Here is a 20,069-nt window from a genome sequence, read left to right as displayed (position 1 = left end):
AATCTGAGTCTGGAGATCTTGATCAAATCAATTTGTGAAGAGCCCTTTAAAAGCTCTTTTCTCCACTTGCAGTTAGCATTCTAAGAATGTGATAATACAATATTTGTCTATCTTTTCAATATATATGAATAATCTAGCTTTTTAATATTGATTTACTAAATGTAAATATTGAGTTAGTTGTGTGTGTATATATTTTCAACAGGGTTTTTCTTTCTTTGCAGATGGTTTAGCAGCATTGTCATTTTCCATTAGTTCTCTCACCTTGATTGGAATGCTGGCAGCTATAACTTACACGGTAAGTGATTTGGATAACTGTGATAAATGAGTTAAAATTAAAGAACTTATGAAAGAATTTTAAATACTTTTTACTTTGGTCATGAATTCAATTTAATTTTTTCTTTTTAACATTTTAGTGCTTTGCTCTCATTTTTCTTGAGTTTTGTTTACTTCAGAGGAGGGTACAGTTTAACTACTTGATGACAATCATTTGTATTTATGAAATTACAAATTTTATAACTTGTATACTTTGAAGGTTATGCTATGCAGTAATGTATTTGTTGATTTAAAAGCGTGTTAGAACTCTGAACCATTTATACTGATATCGGTCACTGATTCTGTTAGATTTATCCTACTTGTAGATACAGGACTTTTAAAATCAATTATTTTATGTAACTTGATACTTCTGATATGTAGAATCTAACCTCAGAGAGTTTGATTTTTGTTTTTAGTCTTCTTTTCTGGAATTGGTAAGGTATGAATTATAAATGTCAAACAAACTTATATACAGACTTCTTTTTGAGTCTTTTGTTCAAATTATACAGGAAAACCCAGTAGTAAATGTTACCTACCCCTAAAAGAAAATCATGCCAGAAACCTTAAAATTATTGGAAGCTTTTCAGATTAATGGCATTTCTGTTTAGAGCATTCTTAATTTTTGCAAAGATGGAAAATACTGGTTATAAAGGAAGGATTTTTGAATATTGTTTCAATATATCTTCTTTTAGACATAAAAGAAGTGCTCTATTAGTGTAATGCAGAAAATAATGTTAAATAATTATTCAGGTGTCATATAATAAAAGATATCTAAAATAAAGGTGTATTTCAGTATCTTACAGGTGCTTATTTGGGAACTCAGTTTTATTGTTTATTGCCATTTTTGTTTTTTCATGTATTACCACATAAAGAATTTAATTTTCCATCTGATATCAGTGGGCGATTATTCTCCTATTTTATAGAATATGTGTATAGCTTACAAGTTATTTGTGTTTTAAGAAGCAGTATAATTAACAATTATGAATTAGACTGAATTTTAATTGCTCTTCTGAGGCCAATCTGTTATGTTGATCTTGGGTTTGTCTTTAAACATCCTTGCTCAGGTTCTTCCTTATTAAATGGTAATAAGAATACCTCAAAGAAAGTTTTGAGGGCCAAATGATAGAGTTTGTAAAAATGCTTTGAGAAACTATAGAGAAATGCAGATTTGGCAGTCAATGAAAGATTGGTCAGGAGAAACAAATGGAAAAAGAAGAAATAACTGTGTAATACCATTGTCAAGAACTGTGATTTTGCCCTACTTACAGCTAGTCCCTGTTTCATGGATGCTAGCTGAAGATGCAATACTTATGGATCAGAGACAAAAAACTTTATTACAGCAATAACAGTAGTTATAATATCAGCATTTTCTTTTGTCAGTTCCGTGAGTTCCATTTTCACAGGCTACCACTTGACGCCTATACATAGTGGGTTGCATTACAGGAGAGGAGCCCTGCGTGTAGGAAAATGAAATCATTTGTAATGGAAAGAAAGGATGCCCACCATTTGCTTTGTACTATCTCTACTTTCCAAGGTTGATCAAAACATCATTGAAAAGATAGTCCAGACTAAGGAGGGAGTTAGTGCCTAGCTTGCAAGACCTGCAAAAATGAGAGACCCCACGGAGATAACTCTGAACAGTCGATTGGTACATGCTATGAAGCAAAGGCAGCACAAGGGGATAGACAGTAGTAGAGGGTGATTCTATGGTAGAGGTCAGGAGGGGCTTCCCTAACATTTCTTTTTTTATGCAACTTTATTGAGATATATTCACATATTTTATAATGATCCAAAGTGTACAATAAGTGGTTCACAGTATCATCACTGTGTGATGATTGTGCATTCATCACCACGATCAATTTTTGAACATTTTCATTATTCATAAAAAAATACAAATAAGAATGAAGATAAAGACCAAAACACCCAATACTCCTTACCCCTGTCCAAATTATTTATTTATTTTTTGTCTTTATTTTCTTACTCATCTGTCCATACACCGGGTAAACAGTGTTAGTCACGGTCACCCCATGAAAACTATGTAGTTAAATAATCATCTTCCAGAATCAAGGCTACTGGATTACAGTTCAACATTTTCATATATTTCCTTCTAGCTATTCTAATACACTAAAAACTTTAAAAAGTATAGTTAAATAATACATAAGAATAACCTCCAGAATGACCACTTGACTCTCTTTGAAATCTTCCAGCCACTGAAACTTCATTATGTTTCATTTCTCTTCCCCCTTTTGGTCAAGTAGGGAAAATAAATAAAATAAAAAGGAGAAACACCACCACTACCAAGAATCCCAAACCCCTCTCCTATATCCCCCTCTTATTGACATTTAACTTTGGTATATGGCCTTTGTTTCATTTAATGGAAGCAGATTACAATGTTATTGTTAACTATAGAACCTAGTTTGCTTTGATTACATTTGATATACCATTCCATTTTCAGTAACATAATATCGGCATTCGTTTGTTCTCCTGCATGTAAAAACATACTTATGCCTGTATATTTAATCACCATCACTGTCCACTTTAGATTTCTCCAAGTTATACACACCCAGGCTTTATCTTCTGTCTTTCTTTCTGGTGTCTTACATGGCTCTAACCATCCTCTTTCAACCATACTCACAGTCAGCTTTACTCAGTGTTTTTGCAGTATTGTGCTACCATCATATAGTATTGTGCTATCCGTTTCTGAATCTTTACAATCAATCCTTCCAAACATGCTGTACTCCTTCAGCATCAAATGCTCAGTCTCTACCCTGTTTTTATTTCTCAGCTTTAACTCTCAAAATTTTCTCTTTAATGTTGGTTCATATTGTGAACCATATAGTATTTAATCTTTTGTTTCTGGCTAATTTCACGCAACATCGTGTCCTCAAGGTTCATCCATGGTTTTGCATGCATCATGACTTTATTCTGTATCCTTACTGATACTCTTCATTTCTACTTGCTTCTCTAAACCTCTCTCTCTTGCCTTTTCCTGTCTGCCTATAGTGTTCCCTTTAGTGTTTCTTATAAAGCAGGTCTCATGTTCATAAACTCTCAGTGTTTGTCTGAATATATTTTACATTCCCCCTCATTTTTGAAAGACAGTTTTTCTGGGTATAGAATTCTTAATTGGCAGTTTTTCTCTTACAGTATGTATCATACCACTACCTTCTTGCCTCCATGGTTTCTACTGAGAAATCCGCATATAGTCTTATCAAGCTTCCCTTGATTGTAATGGATTCCTTTTCTTTTGCTGCTTTCGGAATTCTCTATGAATTCTTTTTCCTTGACCTATGATCATCTGATTAGCAAGTGTTTTGTAGTAGGTCTATTCAGATCTGTTCTGTTTGGGGTATGCTGTGCTTTTTGCACATGTAATTTTATGTCTTTCCTAAGAAATAGGAAATTTCCAGTGATTATTTCCTCCATTAGTCTTTCTGCTTTTCCCAACTCTTCTTGTAGGACACCCATAACACGTATTTGTGCACTTGATGTTTCATTCAATTCCCTGAGACCCTGTTTGTATTTTTCCAATCTTTCCTCTACCTGTTCTTTTATGTGTAGGAATTCAGATATTCTATCCTCTAGTTCAGTAATGCTTTCTTCTGTCTTTTCATAATCTACCATTGTAGGTCTCCATTGTGGTTTTCATTTCTTCTTTTGTGCCTTTCATTCCCATAAGTTCTGTCATTTTTCTCAAGCTTTCTTTATGGTCACCCAGTGTCTTTTTTATGTCCTTCATCTCTTTTGTTATATCTTCCCTTAACTTGTTGATTTGATTTTTGTTTTGATTTAGCATGTTTGTTTAAGTATCTTTAATTAGTTGTTTCAACTCCTATATCTCCTTTGAAGTATTAGTTTCTTCCTTTGACTGGGTCATATCTTCATTTCTCCTAGTATGATTTGTGATTTTATGCGGCTGTTTAGGCATCTGATTTCCTTGATTAATTAATTCTGGAGGTCATTTTCATTCATTTGCCTAGGGTTTTGTTGTTGGTTGGCTTTTGTTTCTCTCTATTCTTTATTCTAGACTTATAGCTTAGCTTCTGTTTAACTTCTGTGCCAGAAGAGATCTCAGAGTTCTTTTCCTACTTGGTCTGGGTTTATTTGTGTTCAGAGCTTTTATTCAGCAGCTCAGATTTGTTAATTAAAACTGCAGTTGGAGTTTAGTTGAGCTACCTTCCCTTGTTCCTACTTTTTCCCATAGGAAAGTGGCTCCAGCACAACTTGCTGAACCAGTGGGGGTGGGGTGGTAGCCTCCACCCTTTGTGGGCTCTACTTACAGTTCTGTGCTGTGATCCCAGCCCTTTTACCTCTTCAAGACTGATATACGATGTGTGTCCAGTCCCAGATATACCCTGAACATTTTTTCCACACAGTTCCTAGCTAGCTCTTAACTGCTGTAGAGGATTAACTGAATTCCATACCTCCCTATCTTGCCCTGCCTCCACCTTCTCTAATATTTGAACAGAGAAGTCAATGAATGAAAGAGTCAGCCATGAGTAAAGAGTATTTACAGATATCCTGAAGTGGGCATACATATGCTCTCTTCAGATAAGATGGAGGAGGTAAAGCCAGTGTGACTGGAGCTCAGTTAACAAGTAGGGGAGTGGAAGAAGTTGAGATGAAAGGTTGCTGGAGGCCATATTGTAGATGGCTTTATGACCATAGTAAGGATTTTGGATTTTATATTCATTCAGATTGGAAATCACCAAAAAGTTTTGAATGGAAGAGCAGTGTGATTTAACATTTTGACAGTATTGCTCTAGTGGCTCTGGATTAAACAGAATATGGGGGTGAAAAATTTTGTGAAATTCTTAAAACTATTTGAAAAGTGTGAAGACAAGTATTTTAAACTACAGAACATTTTATGTTTATATTATTCAAATCAAAACCTTAAAAATTATATATATATTCAGTTAAACCAAATGTAATAATCATGCTGACTTATGTAAAATATTCTTAGAAGAGTTTTGTTTTTCTAAAGCATGAAAAGCTGGGCTGAAGTTTATTATGATAGCCATAGGATATTATAAATGGAGGTTGAGGCCCAAAACTAGAAAGACATGGAAAAGATGCTCAGTACATAGTGAGAGGTTACATAAGGTTTAAGACCAAGGGAGAGTGCTCAATTTAACAGCTCACCAAGATGAAACTGCTTAGGAATTGTATTATATGTTATCTTTAAGTAGCTTAAGCAGTAAAATTATGATCCTTTGTGGAGAGCCTTAAATGTAGATCCCCTTAAGTCAGTGGATCTCTTGACATTCATTGCCATCTGTCTCAGTTTTTCTGTCTGTTAAAATAAATACTGGACAATTGTTCGGTTTAACAACAGGAATTTATTATCTTGTGGTTTCAGAGGGTAGAAGGTTTGGTTACCTGCAGAGTTGGTATATTCTGGCTGTCCATAATCTTTGTGGTTCCTTGGCTTTTCCTTCACTTGGCAGTGCACATGATGGCATATTCTCCTTTATTTGCTGGGTTCCATTAACCTCCAGTTTCTGGCTATTCCTTGTGGCTTCTTTTTCCATGTTCTGTATCTTTTGCTAATAATGACTTCAGCCATATTGGATTAGGGGCCATCCTCATTTAGTTTGGACACATCTTAACTAATAACATCTTCGAAGTCCTATTTACAAATGGGTTCATACCCATAGGACTAGGGTATGAATGGAACATGCCTTTTGCACAGAATATGATTCATTCTCCATCATCTAAATTTTGAAATCTCTTAAGTGAGAATAACATTTCAGTAATAGATTTGTGAGGATTTAATGAAATAATTCAACAAGTGTTGAAATCTATTGTCCATTCAATAAATAATCCATTTTTGGAGGCTTGTCAAGATGGCAGCATAGAGGTATGGAAATTAATTTGTCATCCCGAGCAGCTACCAAATAGCCAAGAACTGTATGAAACAGCTGTTGGGGTAACATCAGTGATGCAGCACATATTGTACACAAGTCTGGAGTGAGTGGAATGGCTGAGATCTCACCTAGAACTGTAGATCCCCCAAACTGTAGAAGCTAATGCCCCTCCCTGACAGACACAGCAGGTGAGTTCCCTGAAGGGAAAGGAAACAGAATTTACCAGTAATAAGGAATTAGCTAAACCAACCTCCAATTGTGAAATTAATTCACAAACTCTGACAACTGAATACAGGCCCTGAGCACAGAAAAACCTGGAGTAAGCATTAAAAGAATCATGAGTTTTGGCCCTGGCAGAGAGCGGGTGGGACTGATGGGGAAAAAAAAAAAAAAAAGACCAGAGGCTTTTTGAATTAGCACAAAAGACTGGAAAAGGGCTGGATCCCAAGAAAAGGGGCCACTTAGAGCCTGAGAACATGTAGAGCACATACCAACTCCAGCTTTTGATTGGCAAACCTGGGTAACAGGAGTTCAGCTCTGAAAAGGCTTTTTTTTTTTTTAATTATTTAATGGCCTATTAGCTAGAATTGCGAGCACTCTTAGGCTCTGGCACCAAGGATGAGGGTAGAATTAAGGCATGTCTGAGAGACAAAGTAAGTAGTTAGGTGGATAGGGGACCTACAGGATGTTATCTTTCCCAAGAAAAGGGGAATGGAGCTCACCTCAAGTGGAAGCTCTCCTTCAGGGAATTCAGGCCTGAGGGGCTGGAAACAGAAGGAACCCAAGCCTGTGTTCTACTCTAGCCTCTGGCTCAACCACACCATTCTTATGGAGAGTCTGCTGAAATTGAAGGCACTGCATCACTTTGTGCTGGTGGGAAGCTATGGGCAGACAAGCGCCACATGCTGGACAAGATAGGGAAAACACAGAATCTAGAGGCTTCGTAGGAAAGTCTGACAACCTGCAGAGACTCACCCTATGGGAAACTTGATGCTGGCTACTTTTTCCTCTTCAGACATTGGCCTTTCTGTTCTGGGAAAACCTGACTGGGGTTGGTCATATCTAAAGAGACCTTATAAAAAAAAAAAGCTCCATGAAGACAGGGCAAGAAAGAGAAAAACGAACTGTAAAATTCTGATCAGTTAAACAGAACCTATGCTAGAGGTCTAGAGTAAATTGAACTGAATGCTGAAAAGCAGATAGAGAACAAAGCCATCCAACAAGAAAACACAAGGTAAAAGAATGAAAATGACCTTCAGAATAAACTAATCAAGGAAATCAAATGCCTAGAGACTAGCAAAAAATGACAAGTCATACTAGGAAAATTGAAGATATGGCCCAGACAAAGGAATAAACCAAGCTTTCAACTGAGATACAGGAGTTGAAATAACTAATTCAGTATGTACAAACAGACACGTGAAATCTCATCAAAAATCAAATTACATTGGGGAGGATGTAAAGAAGATTTTGGGTTAACATAGAGAAGAACTCGAAAGCTTGAGAAAACGAATTACAGAACTTATGGCAATGAAAGGCACAATAAAAGATAAAAAAAATCAGTGGAGAACTACAACAGTAGATTTGAAGAGGCAGAAGAAATGATTAGTGAACTAGAGGAAGAACATCTGAAATCCAACACACAAAAGAAAATATAGGGAAAAGAATGGAAAAATATAAGTAGGGTCACAGGAAATTGAATAACAACATGGAACACATGAACACACATGTTATGGATGTCCCACAGGGAGAAGAGAAGGGAAAAGGCAGAGAAAAACTAGTGGAAGAAATAATCACTGAAAATTTCCTATCTTTTAGGAAAGACATAAAATTACAATCCAGGAAATGCAGCCTATCCCAAACAGAATAGATTCAAATAGACCTTACTCTAAAACACTTACTAATCAAAATGCCAGATGTCAAAAACAAAGAGAGAATTGAGAAAAGCAATTCACAAACAGGGGAAGCTCAATAAGACTATGTGTGGGTTTCTCTGCAGAGACCCTGGAGGTAAGAAGGCAGTGCTAGTATATATTTAAGATTCTGAAAGAGAAAATCTGTGAACCAAGAATACTATACCAGCAAGACTGTCCTTCAGAAATGAGGGGGAGATTAAAATATTTTCAGATAAAAGTCACTGAGAAAATTTGTGATGAAGAGATTGGCTCTACAAAAAATACTAAAGGGACCACTACAGGCAGGTAGGAAAAGACAGGTGTGCCGGTTTGAAAGGATGTATGTACATGTTTTGATCCTAATCCCATTTTGTAAAGACAGCTGTTTCTTCTAGTCGCTACTCATTACTGTATTCTTGAAACTTTGATTAGATTATCTTCCTGGAGATGTGACTCAATCAAGAGCTTTTTTAACTGGATTAGGTGGAGACATGTCCCCACCCATTCCAGGTGGGTCGTGATTACATTACCAGAATTCTATAAAAGAGGGAACATTTTGGAGAATGCGGGAGATTCAGAGAGAACAACAAGAGAAAAGCCTAGAGATTCTGAGAGAGCAGAGAATGACATAGCCATGAGAAGCAGAGAGTCCATCAGCCAACGAACTTTTTAGTTGAAGAAGGAAAACGCCTCCTGGGGAGGTTCATGAAACAGCAAGCCAGGAGAGGAAGCTGGCAGATGAAACTGTGTTTGCCACCTGCCATTCCAGATGAGAGAGAAACCCTGACTGTGTTTGCCATGTGCCTTTTCACTTCTGAACTTCATCGGCCTTCTTGAACCGAGGCATCTTTCCCTGGATGCCTTAGATTGAACATTTCTATAGACTTGTTTTAATTGGGACATTTTTTCGGCCTTAGAACTGTAAACTTGCAACTTATTAAATTCCCCTTTTTAAAAGCCATTCCATTTCTGGTATATTGCATTCTGGCAGCTAGCAAACTAGACCAACAGGAGAGAGAGGTCTAGATATGAGTATAGAAATGAAGGCTATCAGTAAAGGTAAAAGAGGTAAAAATCAAAAAGACAAAATGATAGAAGAAAGTACTGCCATTACAGTAATAACATTAAATGTTAGTGGATTAAACTCCCCAATCAAAATTCATAGACTAGTGGACTGGATGAAAAGTAAGACCATCTATATACTTTCTACAGGAGACTTACTTTAGACCCAAGGGCAAAAACAGGTTGAAAGTGAAAGGTTGGGAAAAGATCTTACACACAAACAACAATCAGAAAAGAGCAAGGGTAGCTATACTAACATTTGGCAAATTAGACTTCAAACATAAAACAATTAAGAAACACAAAAGGACACTATGTATTAATAAAAGGAACAATTCAGAATGGAGATATAATCATAATTATTTATGCAGTGATTCACAGTGCTCCAGAATACATGAGGGAAACACTGACAACACTGAAGGTTGAAGTAGACACCTCTACCATAGTAGCTAGAGTCACAGTTTTCCCCTCTCATCAATGGATAGAACATCTGGACAGAGGATCAGTAAGGGAACAGAGACTTTGAATAATGTGACAAATGAACCAGGCATTTACAGACATTACACTACATTTGTATAGTGTAATTACAAAACATTACACTGCATAATAATAGGATACACATTTTCTCGAGTGTTCATAGATCATTCTCAAGGATAGATCATATGCTGGGTTACAAAATCTCAGTAAATTTAAAAAAGGTAGATATTATACAAAACAGTTTCTTGGATCATAATGGAATGAAGTTGGAAATGAATAGTGGGGTGAGAGCTAGAAAATTCACAAATATTTGCAGGCTAAACAGCATACTCTTAAACAACCAGTAGGTCAAAGAAGAAGTTACAAGGTAAATCAGTAAATATCTCAAAGCAAATGAAAACACAACATATCAAAATTTATTGGATACAGCAAAGGTGTGCTGAGAGGAAATTTTCTCTCTCTAAATGCCGGTATTAAAAAAGAAGAAAGAACAAAAATTGAGGCATTAACTGCCTAGTGGGAAGAACTAGAGAAAGAACAGTAAACTAACCCCAAAGCAAAGAAGACAAATAACAAGGATTAGAGCAGAAATAAATGAAATTGAGTATATGAAAACAATAGAGTAATTTTGTCAGATTACAATAGAGTAATTTGACGAAACCGAAGTTGGTTCTTTGAGAAAATCAATAAAATCTTTGAGAAAACCAATAAAATCTATGGACCCTTAGCTAGGGTGATAAAAATAAAAAGTGAGAGGACCCAAAGAAATAAAATCAGAAATGGAAGAAGGGACATAACCGTTGTCCCCACAGAAATAAAGGAAGTAATGAGAGAATGCTATGATGAACTATATGCTAATAAACTAGATAATATAGATGAAATGGACAGCTTCCTAGAAAGGCATGAACAGCCAACATATACTCGAGAAAAAATAGACAATCTCAGCTGATCACAAGTAAAGAGATTAACTCAGTCATCTAGAAGCTCCCAGAAAAGAAAAACCCAGGACCGGATGGATTCATGTGTGAATTCTGCCAAGCATTCAAGAAACAATTATTGCCATTCCTGCTCAAATTCTTCAAAAAAATTGAAAAGAAGGGAAAGCTACCTAACTCATTCTGTGAAGCCATCATCATCCTAATACCAAAGCCAGACAAAGATACTGCAAGAAAAAACAATTACAGATCAATCTCTTATGAATATAGAATGCAAAAATCCTCAACACCATACTTGCAAATTGAATTCAGCAGCACATTAAAAGAGTTATACACCATTCCAGGCCCATGCACTTCCCCAAACAAAAATTCAACAAATGGTGCTGCAGTAACGCGGTACTGACATGGAAAAAGAATGAAATGTGACTCTACCATACAACATACAAAAAATATAATAATTATTACACACCATGACCAAGTGGGATTTACTCCAGGTATGCAAGGATGGTTCAACACGAGAAAATCAATTAAACTAATACACCATATCAATGATTCAGAGTAGAAAAGCCACATGATCATCTCAATTGATGCAGAAAAGGCATCTGACAAAATTCAGCATCCTTTCTTGATGAAAACACTTCAAAGGATAGGAGTAGAAGAGAAATTTCTCAACATAGTAAAGGGGATATATGAAAACCAACAGCTGACATCATTCTCAATGGGGAAATACTGAAAGCTTTCCCGCTAACATCAGGGTGAAGACAGGGATGCTCATTGTTGCCATTTTTATTCAACAATGTGCTGGAAATTTAGCCTGAACAGTTATACCACATAAAGAAATAAAGGCATCCAAATTGGAAAGGAAAACTAAAACTCTCACTGTTTGCAGCTGACATGATGCTATATATGGAAAATCTTGAAAAATCTACAGCAAAGCTGCTAGAGCTAATAAATGTGTACAGCGAAGTGACAGGGTGCAAAATTAAATCCCCCAAATAAGTAGTATTTCTATATGCTAGTAATGAGCAATTTGAGGAGGAAATCAAAGGAAAAAATCAATTTACAATAGCAATCAAAAGAATCAGATATTTAGGAATAAACTTAACTAAGGACACAAAAGACCTATACACAGAAAAGTACACAAAATTGCTGAAAGAAATCACAGAAGACCTAAATAAATGGAAAAGCATACTGTGTTCATTTATTAGAATATTAAATATAGTTAAGATGGCAGTTCTACTAAATTTATTTATAAATTGAATGCAATAACAATTTACTTTACAGAAATAGTAAAACAAATAACCAAGTTTATTTGGAAGGGCAGGGTGCCCTGAATAACTAAAAATATCTTGAGAAAGAAAACTGAAATGAAAGGTCTCACATTACCTGACTTTAAAGCATATTGCAAAGCTGCAGTGGTCAAAACATGATGGTACTGGCAATAAGATAAATAAATTGATCAATGGAATAGAATTGAATTTTTAGTAAAAGACTTTCTTACCTATGGACAGTTGATCTTTGATAAGGCAATCAGATCAACCCACCTGGGGCAGCATCCTCTTCAACATTTAGAGAACTGGATTTAGAGAACTGGATATCCGTATGCAAAAGAATGACAGAGGATCCATATCTCACACTCAACACCAAAATTAACTCAAAATTTATGAAAGACCTAAATATTAGAACTAAGACCATAAAACTTTTAGAAGCAAATTTCAGGAAATATCTTAAAGATCTTGTGATAGGAAGTAGTTTACTAGACCTTACACCCAAAGTACGAGCAATGAAAAAAGAAATATATAAATGGAATCTCCTCAACATTAGAAGTTTTTGTACATGAAAGAATTTTATTGGGAAAAAAAAAGAATTTCCTACTCAGTGAGGGACAATATTTGGAAAACACATATCAGATAAGGGTTTAATATCCAGAATATATAAAGATATTATACAATTCACCAACAAATAATTAACAACCGAATTTAAAAATGGGCAAAAGACATGAACACACTTTTCAGAAGAGCAAATGCAAATGGCTAAAAGGCACATGAAAAGATGCTCAACTTCACTGACAGTTAAGAAAATGGAAATCAAAACCACAATGAAATATCTCAGACCCACTAGAATGGTCATTATTAAAAAACAAACAAACAAACAAAAAAACCAGAAAGCTACAAAGTGCTGAATGTGGAGAAAGAGGCACACTTATCCACTGTTGGTGAGAATGTAAAAGGATGTAACCACTCTGGGAGGCAGTTTGGCAGTTCCTTGGGAAGGTAAGTATAGAATTATCCTATGATCCAGCAATTCTATTACTAGTTATATATTTAGAGGAACTGAAGGCAAGGACACAAATTGACATTTTCACACCAATGTTTATTGCAACACTGTTTGCAATTACCAAGAGATGGAAACAGTCCAAAATGTCTATCAACAGATGAGTGGCTAAACAAGCTGTGGTATATACATATGATAGAATATTATGCAACTGTGAGACAGAATAAAGTCATGAAGCCTGTAACAATGTGGATGGACCTTGAGGATATTATGCTTAGTGAAATTAGCCAGAAACAAAAGGACAAAAACTGTATGGTCTCACCAATATGAAGTAACATAAATGAGTGAACTTTGAGTGTTAAAGTTAAGAACACATGTTATCAGGAGATAGAAAGAGGGTACAGGTTGGGCATTTGGTGCTGAAGAAGTTCAGGATGTGCAAGAGGACTGGTTATAAAAATTCAGAAATGGATAACAGTGCTGTCTGATAGTAGCACAATAATAGAAGTACGCTGAATGAAGCTCAGTGTGAGCATGGTTGAGGGAGAAGGGCTGGTGACATGTATGACACCAGAAGGAAAGAGAGAGGATAAAGACTGAGACTGTATCACCTAGGAATGCCTCGAGTGAACAATGATGATGACTAAATGTACAAATATAAGAATGTTTTGCATGAGGGAGAACCAATGAATGTCAACATTCAGTGTTGAAAATGGATGGTATACAGGAAAAATTAAAATCAGTGCAAGCTAGGGTCTATATAGTCAACAGTAAAATTGTAAATATTCTTCCACTGAATGTAACAAAGGCATTATGCCAAAACTAAATGTCAAAAAGTGGGGGATATAGGGTAGGAGTACAGATTCTTTGTGGAAAAAAGGAAATGTCTATATGGATTACAGTGTTGAAGGCATGGCTATTTATTAGGTTGGATTGTATGATCTGAAAATAAAACTGTTTAAAAGTGAACAGAGAGGAACAAGTGCTAGAGAAAATGTGAAAAAAGAGATGTACTTATTTACTGTTGTTAGGGAAGCTGACATGTCAACCCCTTTCGAGAGGACATTGGTGGTTTCACAAGAGGCTTGGTGTGGTTGCCAAAATGATCATGGTAATGAATATACAACTGTATGATGATATTGTGAGCCACTGATTATATAATTTAGATTGACTATATGTGTGTGAAGATATATCAATAAAGATACTAAATTATAGTTTTAGCTCAAATGGTTAAATTTGCAGTTTATGTTTCAACCTGTAGTTACTGCCTCTTTCCTCTCAAAGTGAAGATGAACCAGATTCAAAGAGCAATCATATTATGACTGTACCTGAGAAAGTATGCATTATTCAAAGATGAGTAAGTAAATGAAGCATTCACAGCAGATGGTAGTTAGTTCAGGATGTGACAATAGATAGATAAATATCATTTAAATAGCACTAGAAGATATACTCCAAGTTTAGTGGGATAATCTGTTTTTTAATCAAAACATGGTATATAACCCTAATATCAATGCCTGATAAAGATACTACAAGAAAAAATACTGCTGACCCATCTCTCTAATGAGTGTAGATGCAAAAATCTTCAACAAAATACTTGCAAGTAGAATCCACAGCACATTAAAAGAATTGTACATCATGACCAAGTTGATTTCTCTCCAGGTATACTAGGGTGGTTCAACACAAGAAAATAAATTAATGTAATTCACTACATTAATTAACACAGAAATAGCATTTGAAAAATGCAGCATCCTTTCATAATAAAAGCACTTCCAAAAGTAGGAAACAAAAGAAACTTCCTCATCATGATAAAAGGCATTTATGAAAAACCTACACTAGGGTCATATCCTCCCGTTCATGTCTTCATTCTGCATCAGCTAAGCCACCTCCTACCCAGATACTAGGGCCTCTGGTCTTTCTCTGGCATGTACTTTTGCACTGACTCCTACTACGGGGCACGCCTCATCCCATCTTTTTCTGACTGGAATGGAGCCAGACTTTCTTATGGAACCTGCCCCTGCAGCCCAACCCTTCCCAGTTTTTGGTGGACAGAATGCCTTGAGGACCCTCCACTTTTGAGTTTTCTCCTTCTGCCTTTTCTAGCAGGCAGTTCCTATCCTCTTTTATCTACCCTTTGATTTGGCTAAAAGGGGTGGGACTGAAAAGTTTCCCTGTAAGATTGGGAACAAGATGAGAATGTCTACTGTTTTTTTTGCATGGACAGGCACTGCGAATCATACCTGAGTCTCTGGCATGGCAGGCAAGGACTTTGTCAGCTGAGCCACTGTGGCCACCTGAGAATGTCTACTTTTAACTCTGCTATTTAATATTGTGTTAAAAGGTCTATCTAGACCCAGTTAGGCAAGAAAAAAAATAAAAAAACATGAAAATTGGAAAAGAAGAATTGAAGTTCCACTATTTGCAAGATGGCATGATCATTATGTTTAGAAAGCCCCAAAATAGAATGACAAAGCTATAAGATCAATGTGTAGAAATCAGTAGTGTTTGTAAACAGTATAGTAATGAGCTATCCAAGGAGGTAATCGAGAAAAAAACTCCATTTACAATAGCAGAAAAGAATTTAAAATCTTGGAAGAAACATAACCAAAGATGTAAAGGACCTGTACATGGAAAACTGCAAAACATTGCTAAAAGAAATCAACGATGACTCACATAAATAGGAAGGCATTCTGTGTCCAAGAATTATAAGGCTAAATGTTGTTAAGATGTCAGTTCTTCCCAGAATTGATCTATAGATTCATTACAATACCAATCAGAATTATAACAGTATCCTTTACAGAAATGGAAAAGCTTATTATCAAGTTTATTTGGAAGGGAAAGCAGCCTTGAATAGCAAAACAATCTTTAAAAAGAATGAAGTGGGACAACTCATGCTTCCTGACTTTAAAGAATATTATAAAGCTACAGTGGTCAATTCTGCATGGTGGTGGCAAAAGATAGATATATTGATGAAATCAAATTGAAAGTTCAGACATATTCCCCCAAATCTGTCATCATTGATTTTTAGCAAGGCTGCCAAGTCCACTCAACTAGGACAGAACAGGCTCTTCAATAAATGGTGTTGGGAGAATGGATGTCCATATCCAAAAACTGAAAGATGATCCCTATACAAAAATTAACTAAAATGGATCAGAGACCTAACTATAAGAACCAGTAACATAAAACTCCTAGAAGAAACTGTAGGGAAGCATTTTCAAGATCTAGTTATTGGCAGTAGTTTCTAGACCTTATACCCAAAGTGCAAGCAACAAAAGAAAAACCTAGATAAATGGGATCGCCTGAGAATTGAATTCTTGGGTGCTTTAAAAGACTTCATCAAAGGGTGAAAAAACAACTGACTCAATGGGAGAAAGTATTTGGACATCACATATTTGATAGGGGTTTGGTATCCAGTATATATAAAGAAACCCTATAAGTCACTAAAAAGACAAACAACCCAGTTAAAGAATGGACAGAGGCATCAATGGATATTTTTCCAAAGAGGAAATAGAAATGGCTAAAAAGCACATGAAAAATGCTCATCTTCACTAACTGTTTGGGAAGTGCAAATCTCAAGACCACAATGAGCTATCATTTTACATCTGTTAGAATGGCTTTTATTAACAGGAAACTACAAGTGTTGGTGCGTCGAGAAATAGGAACATTAATTCACTGCTGGTGAGGATGTAAAATGGTACAGCTACTGTGGAAAATGGTTTGGTGGTTCCTCAGAAAGCTAAGTGAGTTGCCCTATAATCCAGCAATCCTGCCACTTGGAATAAACACAGAAGATCTGAAAACAGGGACATGAACAGATTTGCACACCAGTGTTCATAGTGGCATTATTCACAGTTGCCAAATGATGGAAACAATCCCAGAATCCATAAACTTATGAATAAATAAACACAATGTGGTGAATACATACAATGAAGTGTTAGTCAGCAATAAGAAGGAATGAAGTCCTGAAGCATGGGACAGCATGGATGAACTTTAAAGTCTTTATGTTAGTGAAATAAGTCACACGCAAAGTACTAATATTGTATGATCTCACTAATATGAATAAATTGTATCAACTCCTAGACATAAAATCTGGAATATAGGTTATCAGGATTTAGAATAAGGCTAGAGAATGAGGATTGGTTGCTTCATATGTGCAGAATTTGTTTAACCTTTTATTTGAAGTATAATATATACAAAACAATATATTTCAAAGTACACTATAACAAGTAGTTATAAAATAGATGTCAAAGTTTGGTATGGGTAACCAGTTCCTCAGTTTTAGGTTTTTCCTTGTAGCTGCTCCAGGACACTGGGGGTTGAAAGAAATATAATGATTCAGCAGTCATATTCATTTGTTAAATCCTACCTTATCTGTTATAAGTCTTCCCTCTCCCAATCTATAGGTAAATCTGGGCTATGCCCATTCTAATTTTTTTATTTGGAAAGGGGTGTCAGTAATATGGAATAGCAGGATAGACTAGTTAATGCTCTTGGAGAGGCTGGCTCCTCTGGATTTCAGGACTTGGAACCCATCTGGAGGTTGTAGATTTCTAAAAACTTGTAGACTCTCAGATAAAGCATTAGGTGTACTTTATGATTGACAGGAATGGTTTTGGTTGGGGTTTGGCAAACCCTGCTAATTAGCGATATCTAGCTAAAATGAGAATAAGAGTAACCTCCAGAAGAGCCTCTCAACTCTCTTTTAGCCACTGATACCTTATTTTATAGCATTTCTTTACCCCCTTTTGGTTAGGAAGGCATTGTAGGTCCCATGGTGCTGGGACCAGGCTCATTCCTGGGAGTCATGTTCCTTGTTGCCAGGGAGACTTTAGCCCCTGGGTGTCGTGTCCCATGTAGGGGGGCAGAGTAATGTTTTTCCTTGCAGAGTTAACAACAGACCACATCTTTAGCAACAAAAGGTTTTCTGGAAGTAACTGTTAGGTATAACTATAGGTAGACTTAGTTCCTCCCCTACAGAAATAAACTTCACAGGAACAAGCCTCAGGATCAAGGATTGGCCTATTGACTTGGGTGTTCCTAATATCTGAGTAGATATCAGTGGTTTCCCCTGTTTTAAAGCTTAATAGTCCATATTTTTTATCCCATCCCTTGAGTGACTTTCCCAATACTTTTTTTTCCTAATTATTTTGTTAACCTTTATTCTCCCTATTGTTTTTTATGTTTTATCCATGTTTTTTACTCATCTGTGCATATCCTAGATAAAAGGAGCACTAGACACAAGGTTTTTGCAGTTACACAGTCACATTGTAAAAGCTTTATCATTATACCATCATCTTCAAGAAACATGGCTACTGGAACACAGGTCTACAGTTCCAGATACTTCCCTCTAGACACTCCAATAGACCATAACTAAAAAGAGGATATACACATAATGCATAAGAGTAACTTCCAGGATAACCTCTCAACTCTTTGAAATCTCTCAGCCACTGACACTTTATTTTGTCTCATTTCTTTCTTCTACCTTTTGGTTGAGAAACTTTTCTCAATCCCTTGATGTGAAATCCGAGCTCATCCCAGGATTTCTCTCCCACATTGCCAGGGATGTTTATATACTGGGAATCATGTCCCACGTAGAGGAGGAGGGCAGTGAATTCACTTGCCTTGTTGGCTTAGAGAGAGAGAGAGGCCACATCTAAGCAACAAAAGAGGTTCTCTGGGGGTGACTCTTAGGCCTAATTTTATTTTATTTTTCTTGACTTTTTTCTATTGTATGATATAACATATATACAAAGCAAAGAACGAAAAAAGCAGTAGTTTTCAAAGCACTCTTCAACAGGTGGTTACAGGAAAGATCCCAGAGTTTGTCATGGGCTACCATACCATCCTTTCAGATTTTTCCTTCTAGCTGCTCCAGAATATAGGAGGCCATAAGGAATAAATATATTTTTATCATCACGATCGACTTTTTTTTTCCTTTTTGGTGAAAAATAACAGAAACAAAAAAGCATAAATTTCCAAGCATAGCACAACAATTAGTGGTAGAACAGATTTCAGAATTTGGTATGAGTTACAATTTCACAATTATAGGTTTTTACTTCCAGCTGCTCTAAGATACTGGAGACCAAAAGAAATATTGATTTGATGATTCAACAATCATATTCATTTGTTAAACCCTACCTTCTCTGTGTAAATCCACTATCACCTTTGATCTTTCTGTCCCACTCTTTAGGGATATTTGAGCTATGGCCATTCTAATTTTTTCATGTAGGAAGGGGCTGTTGATAATACGGGAAGGGGAGATGGAACTAGCTGATGTCCTGGAGAGACTGGGCCCTATAGGTTTCAGAACTTATCTGGTCCAGGGACCCATTTGGAGGTTGTAGTTTTCTGAAATGTTGCCCAAGGTGTTCTTTAGGATTGGCTGGAATTGTTTTGGTTGAGGGTTGGCAGGTTATGATAGGTAGCAATGTCTCACTGCATAAGAGTGATCCCTAGAGTAGCCTCTCAACTCTATATGAACTCTTTCTGCCACTGATACTTTATTTGTTATACTTCTTTCCCCCCTTTTGATCAGGATGGAATTGTTGATCTCATGGTGCCAGGGCTGGACTCATCCCTGGGAGTTGTCTCCAGTGCTGCCAGGGAGACTTTCATCCCTGGATGTCATGTCTCACTTAGGAGGAAGGGCAGTGATTTCACTTGCAGAGTTGGGCTTAGAGAGAGTGAGGCCACATCTGAGCAACAAAAGAGGTCCTCCAGAAGTAACTCTTAGGCATAACTGTAGGTAGACTAAACTTTTCCACTACTTACAGTAAACTTCACGAGAATAAGGCTCAATATCAAGGGTTTGATCCAGTGCAGGGGGAGGAGCCAAGATGGTGGCTTAGAGAGGAGTGGGATTTAGTTTATCTTACAGAGCAGCTAGTAAATAGCCTGAAACAGTACAAAACAGCAACTTCTGGGGCCATGTCAGTGACCGGACATACAGCATACCCCAGTCTGGTCAGGCTGGACCAGCTGCAAGCCCACCCAGAACCATGAGTTCCCCAGGCAGCCAGCACCCCTCCCCCACAAGCTGCTTCCCAGAGGGAACAGGAAAGTGACTTTACTAGCAGCAGGGGCTGAGTGAAATCAATCTCCAATTGTGGCATTAATTTACAAATTCTGCTTACTAAAAATAGTCCCCAGCTCAGCTGAACCTTGAGTAAAAGCTGAGGTTGCTGGTTTTTGCCCCAGTGCAGAGGGGGCAGGGCTGAAGGAAAAAGAAAAAAAAAACCCGGAAGTTTTTTGGATCG

The 20,069-nt window shown here is 36.6% G+C and overlaps 1 protein-coding gene across 1 annotated transcript in view; it reads left to right on the top strand.

Moving 5' to 3' along the window:
- The window catches only part of LMBRD1 (LMBR1 domain containing 1), a 220,797-nt gene that overhangs the window by 97,840 nt on the left and 102,888 nt on the right, over positions 1 to 20,069 (top strand). The window contains exon 7 of the mRNA XM_077162187.1: positions 222 to 295. Within this exon, the coding sequence (XP_077018302.1) occupies positions 222 to 295 (74 nt within the window). The remainder of the gene's footprint in view (positions 1 to 221; positions 296 to 20,069) is intronic.

Source organism: Tamandua tetradactyla, chromosome 5 (genome assembly GCF_023851605.1).
Source record: "Tamandua tetradactyla isolate mTamTet1 chromosome 5, mTamTet1.pri, whole genome shotgun sequence".
Classification (NCBI taxonomy): domain Eukaryota; kingdom Metazoa; phylum Chordata; class Mammalia; order Pilosa; family Myrmecophagidae; genus Tamandua; species Tamandua tetradactyla.
The sequence above is the reverse complement of the archived record's forward strand: the minus strand, read 5'-3'. Positions and strand labels throughout refer to the sequence as shown.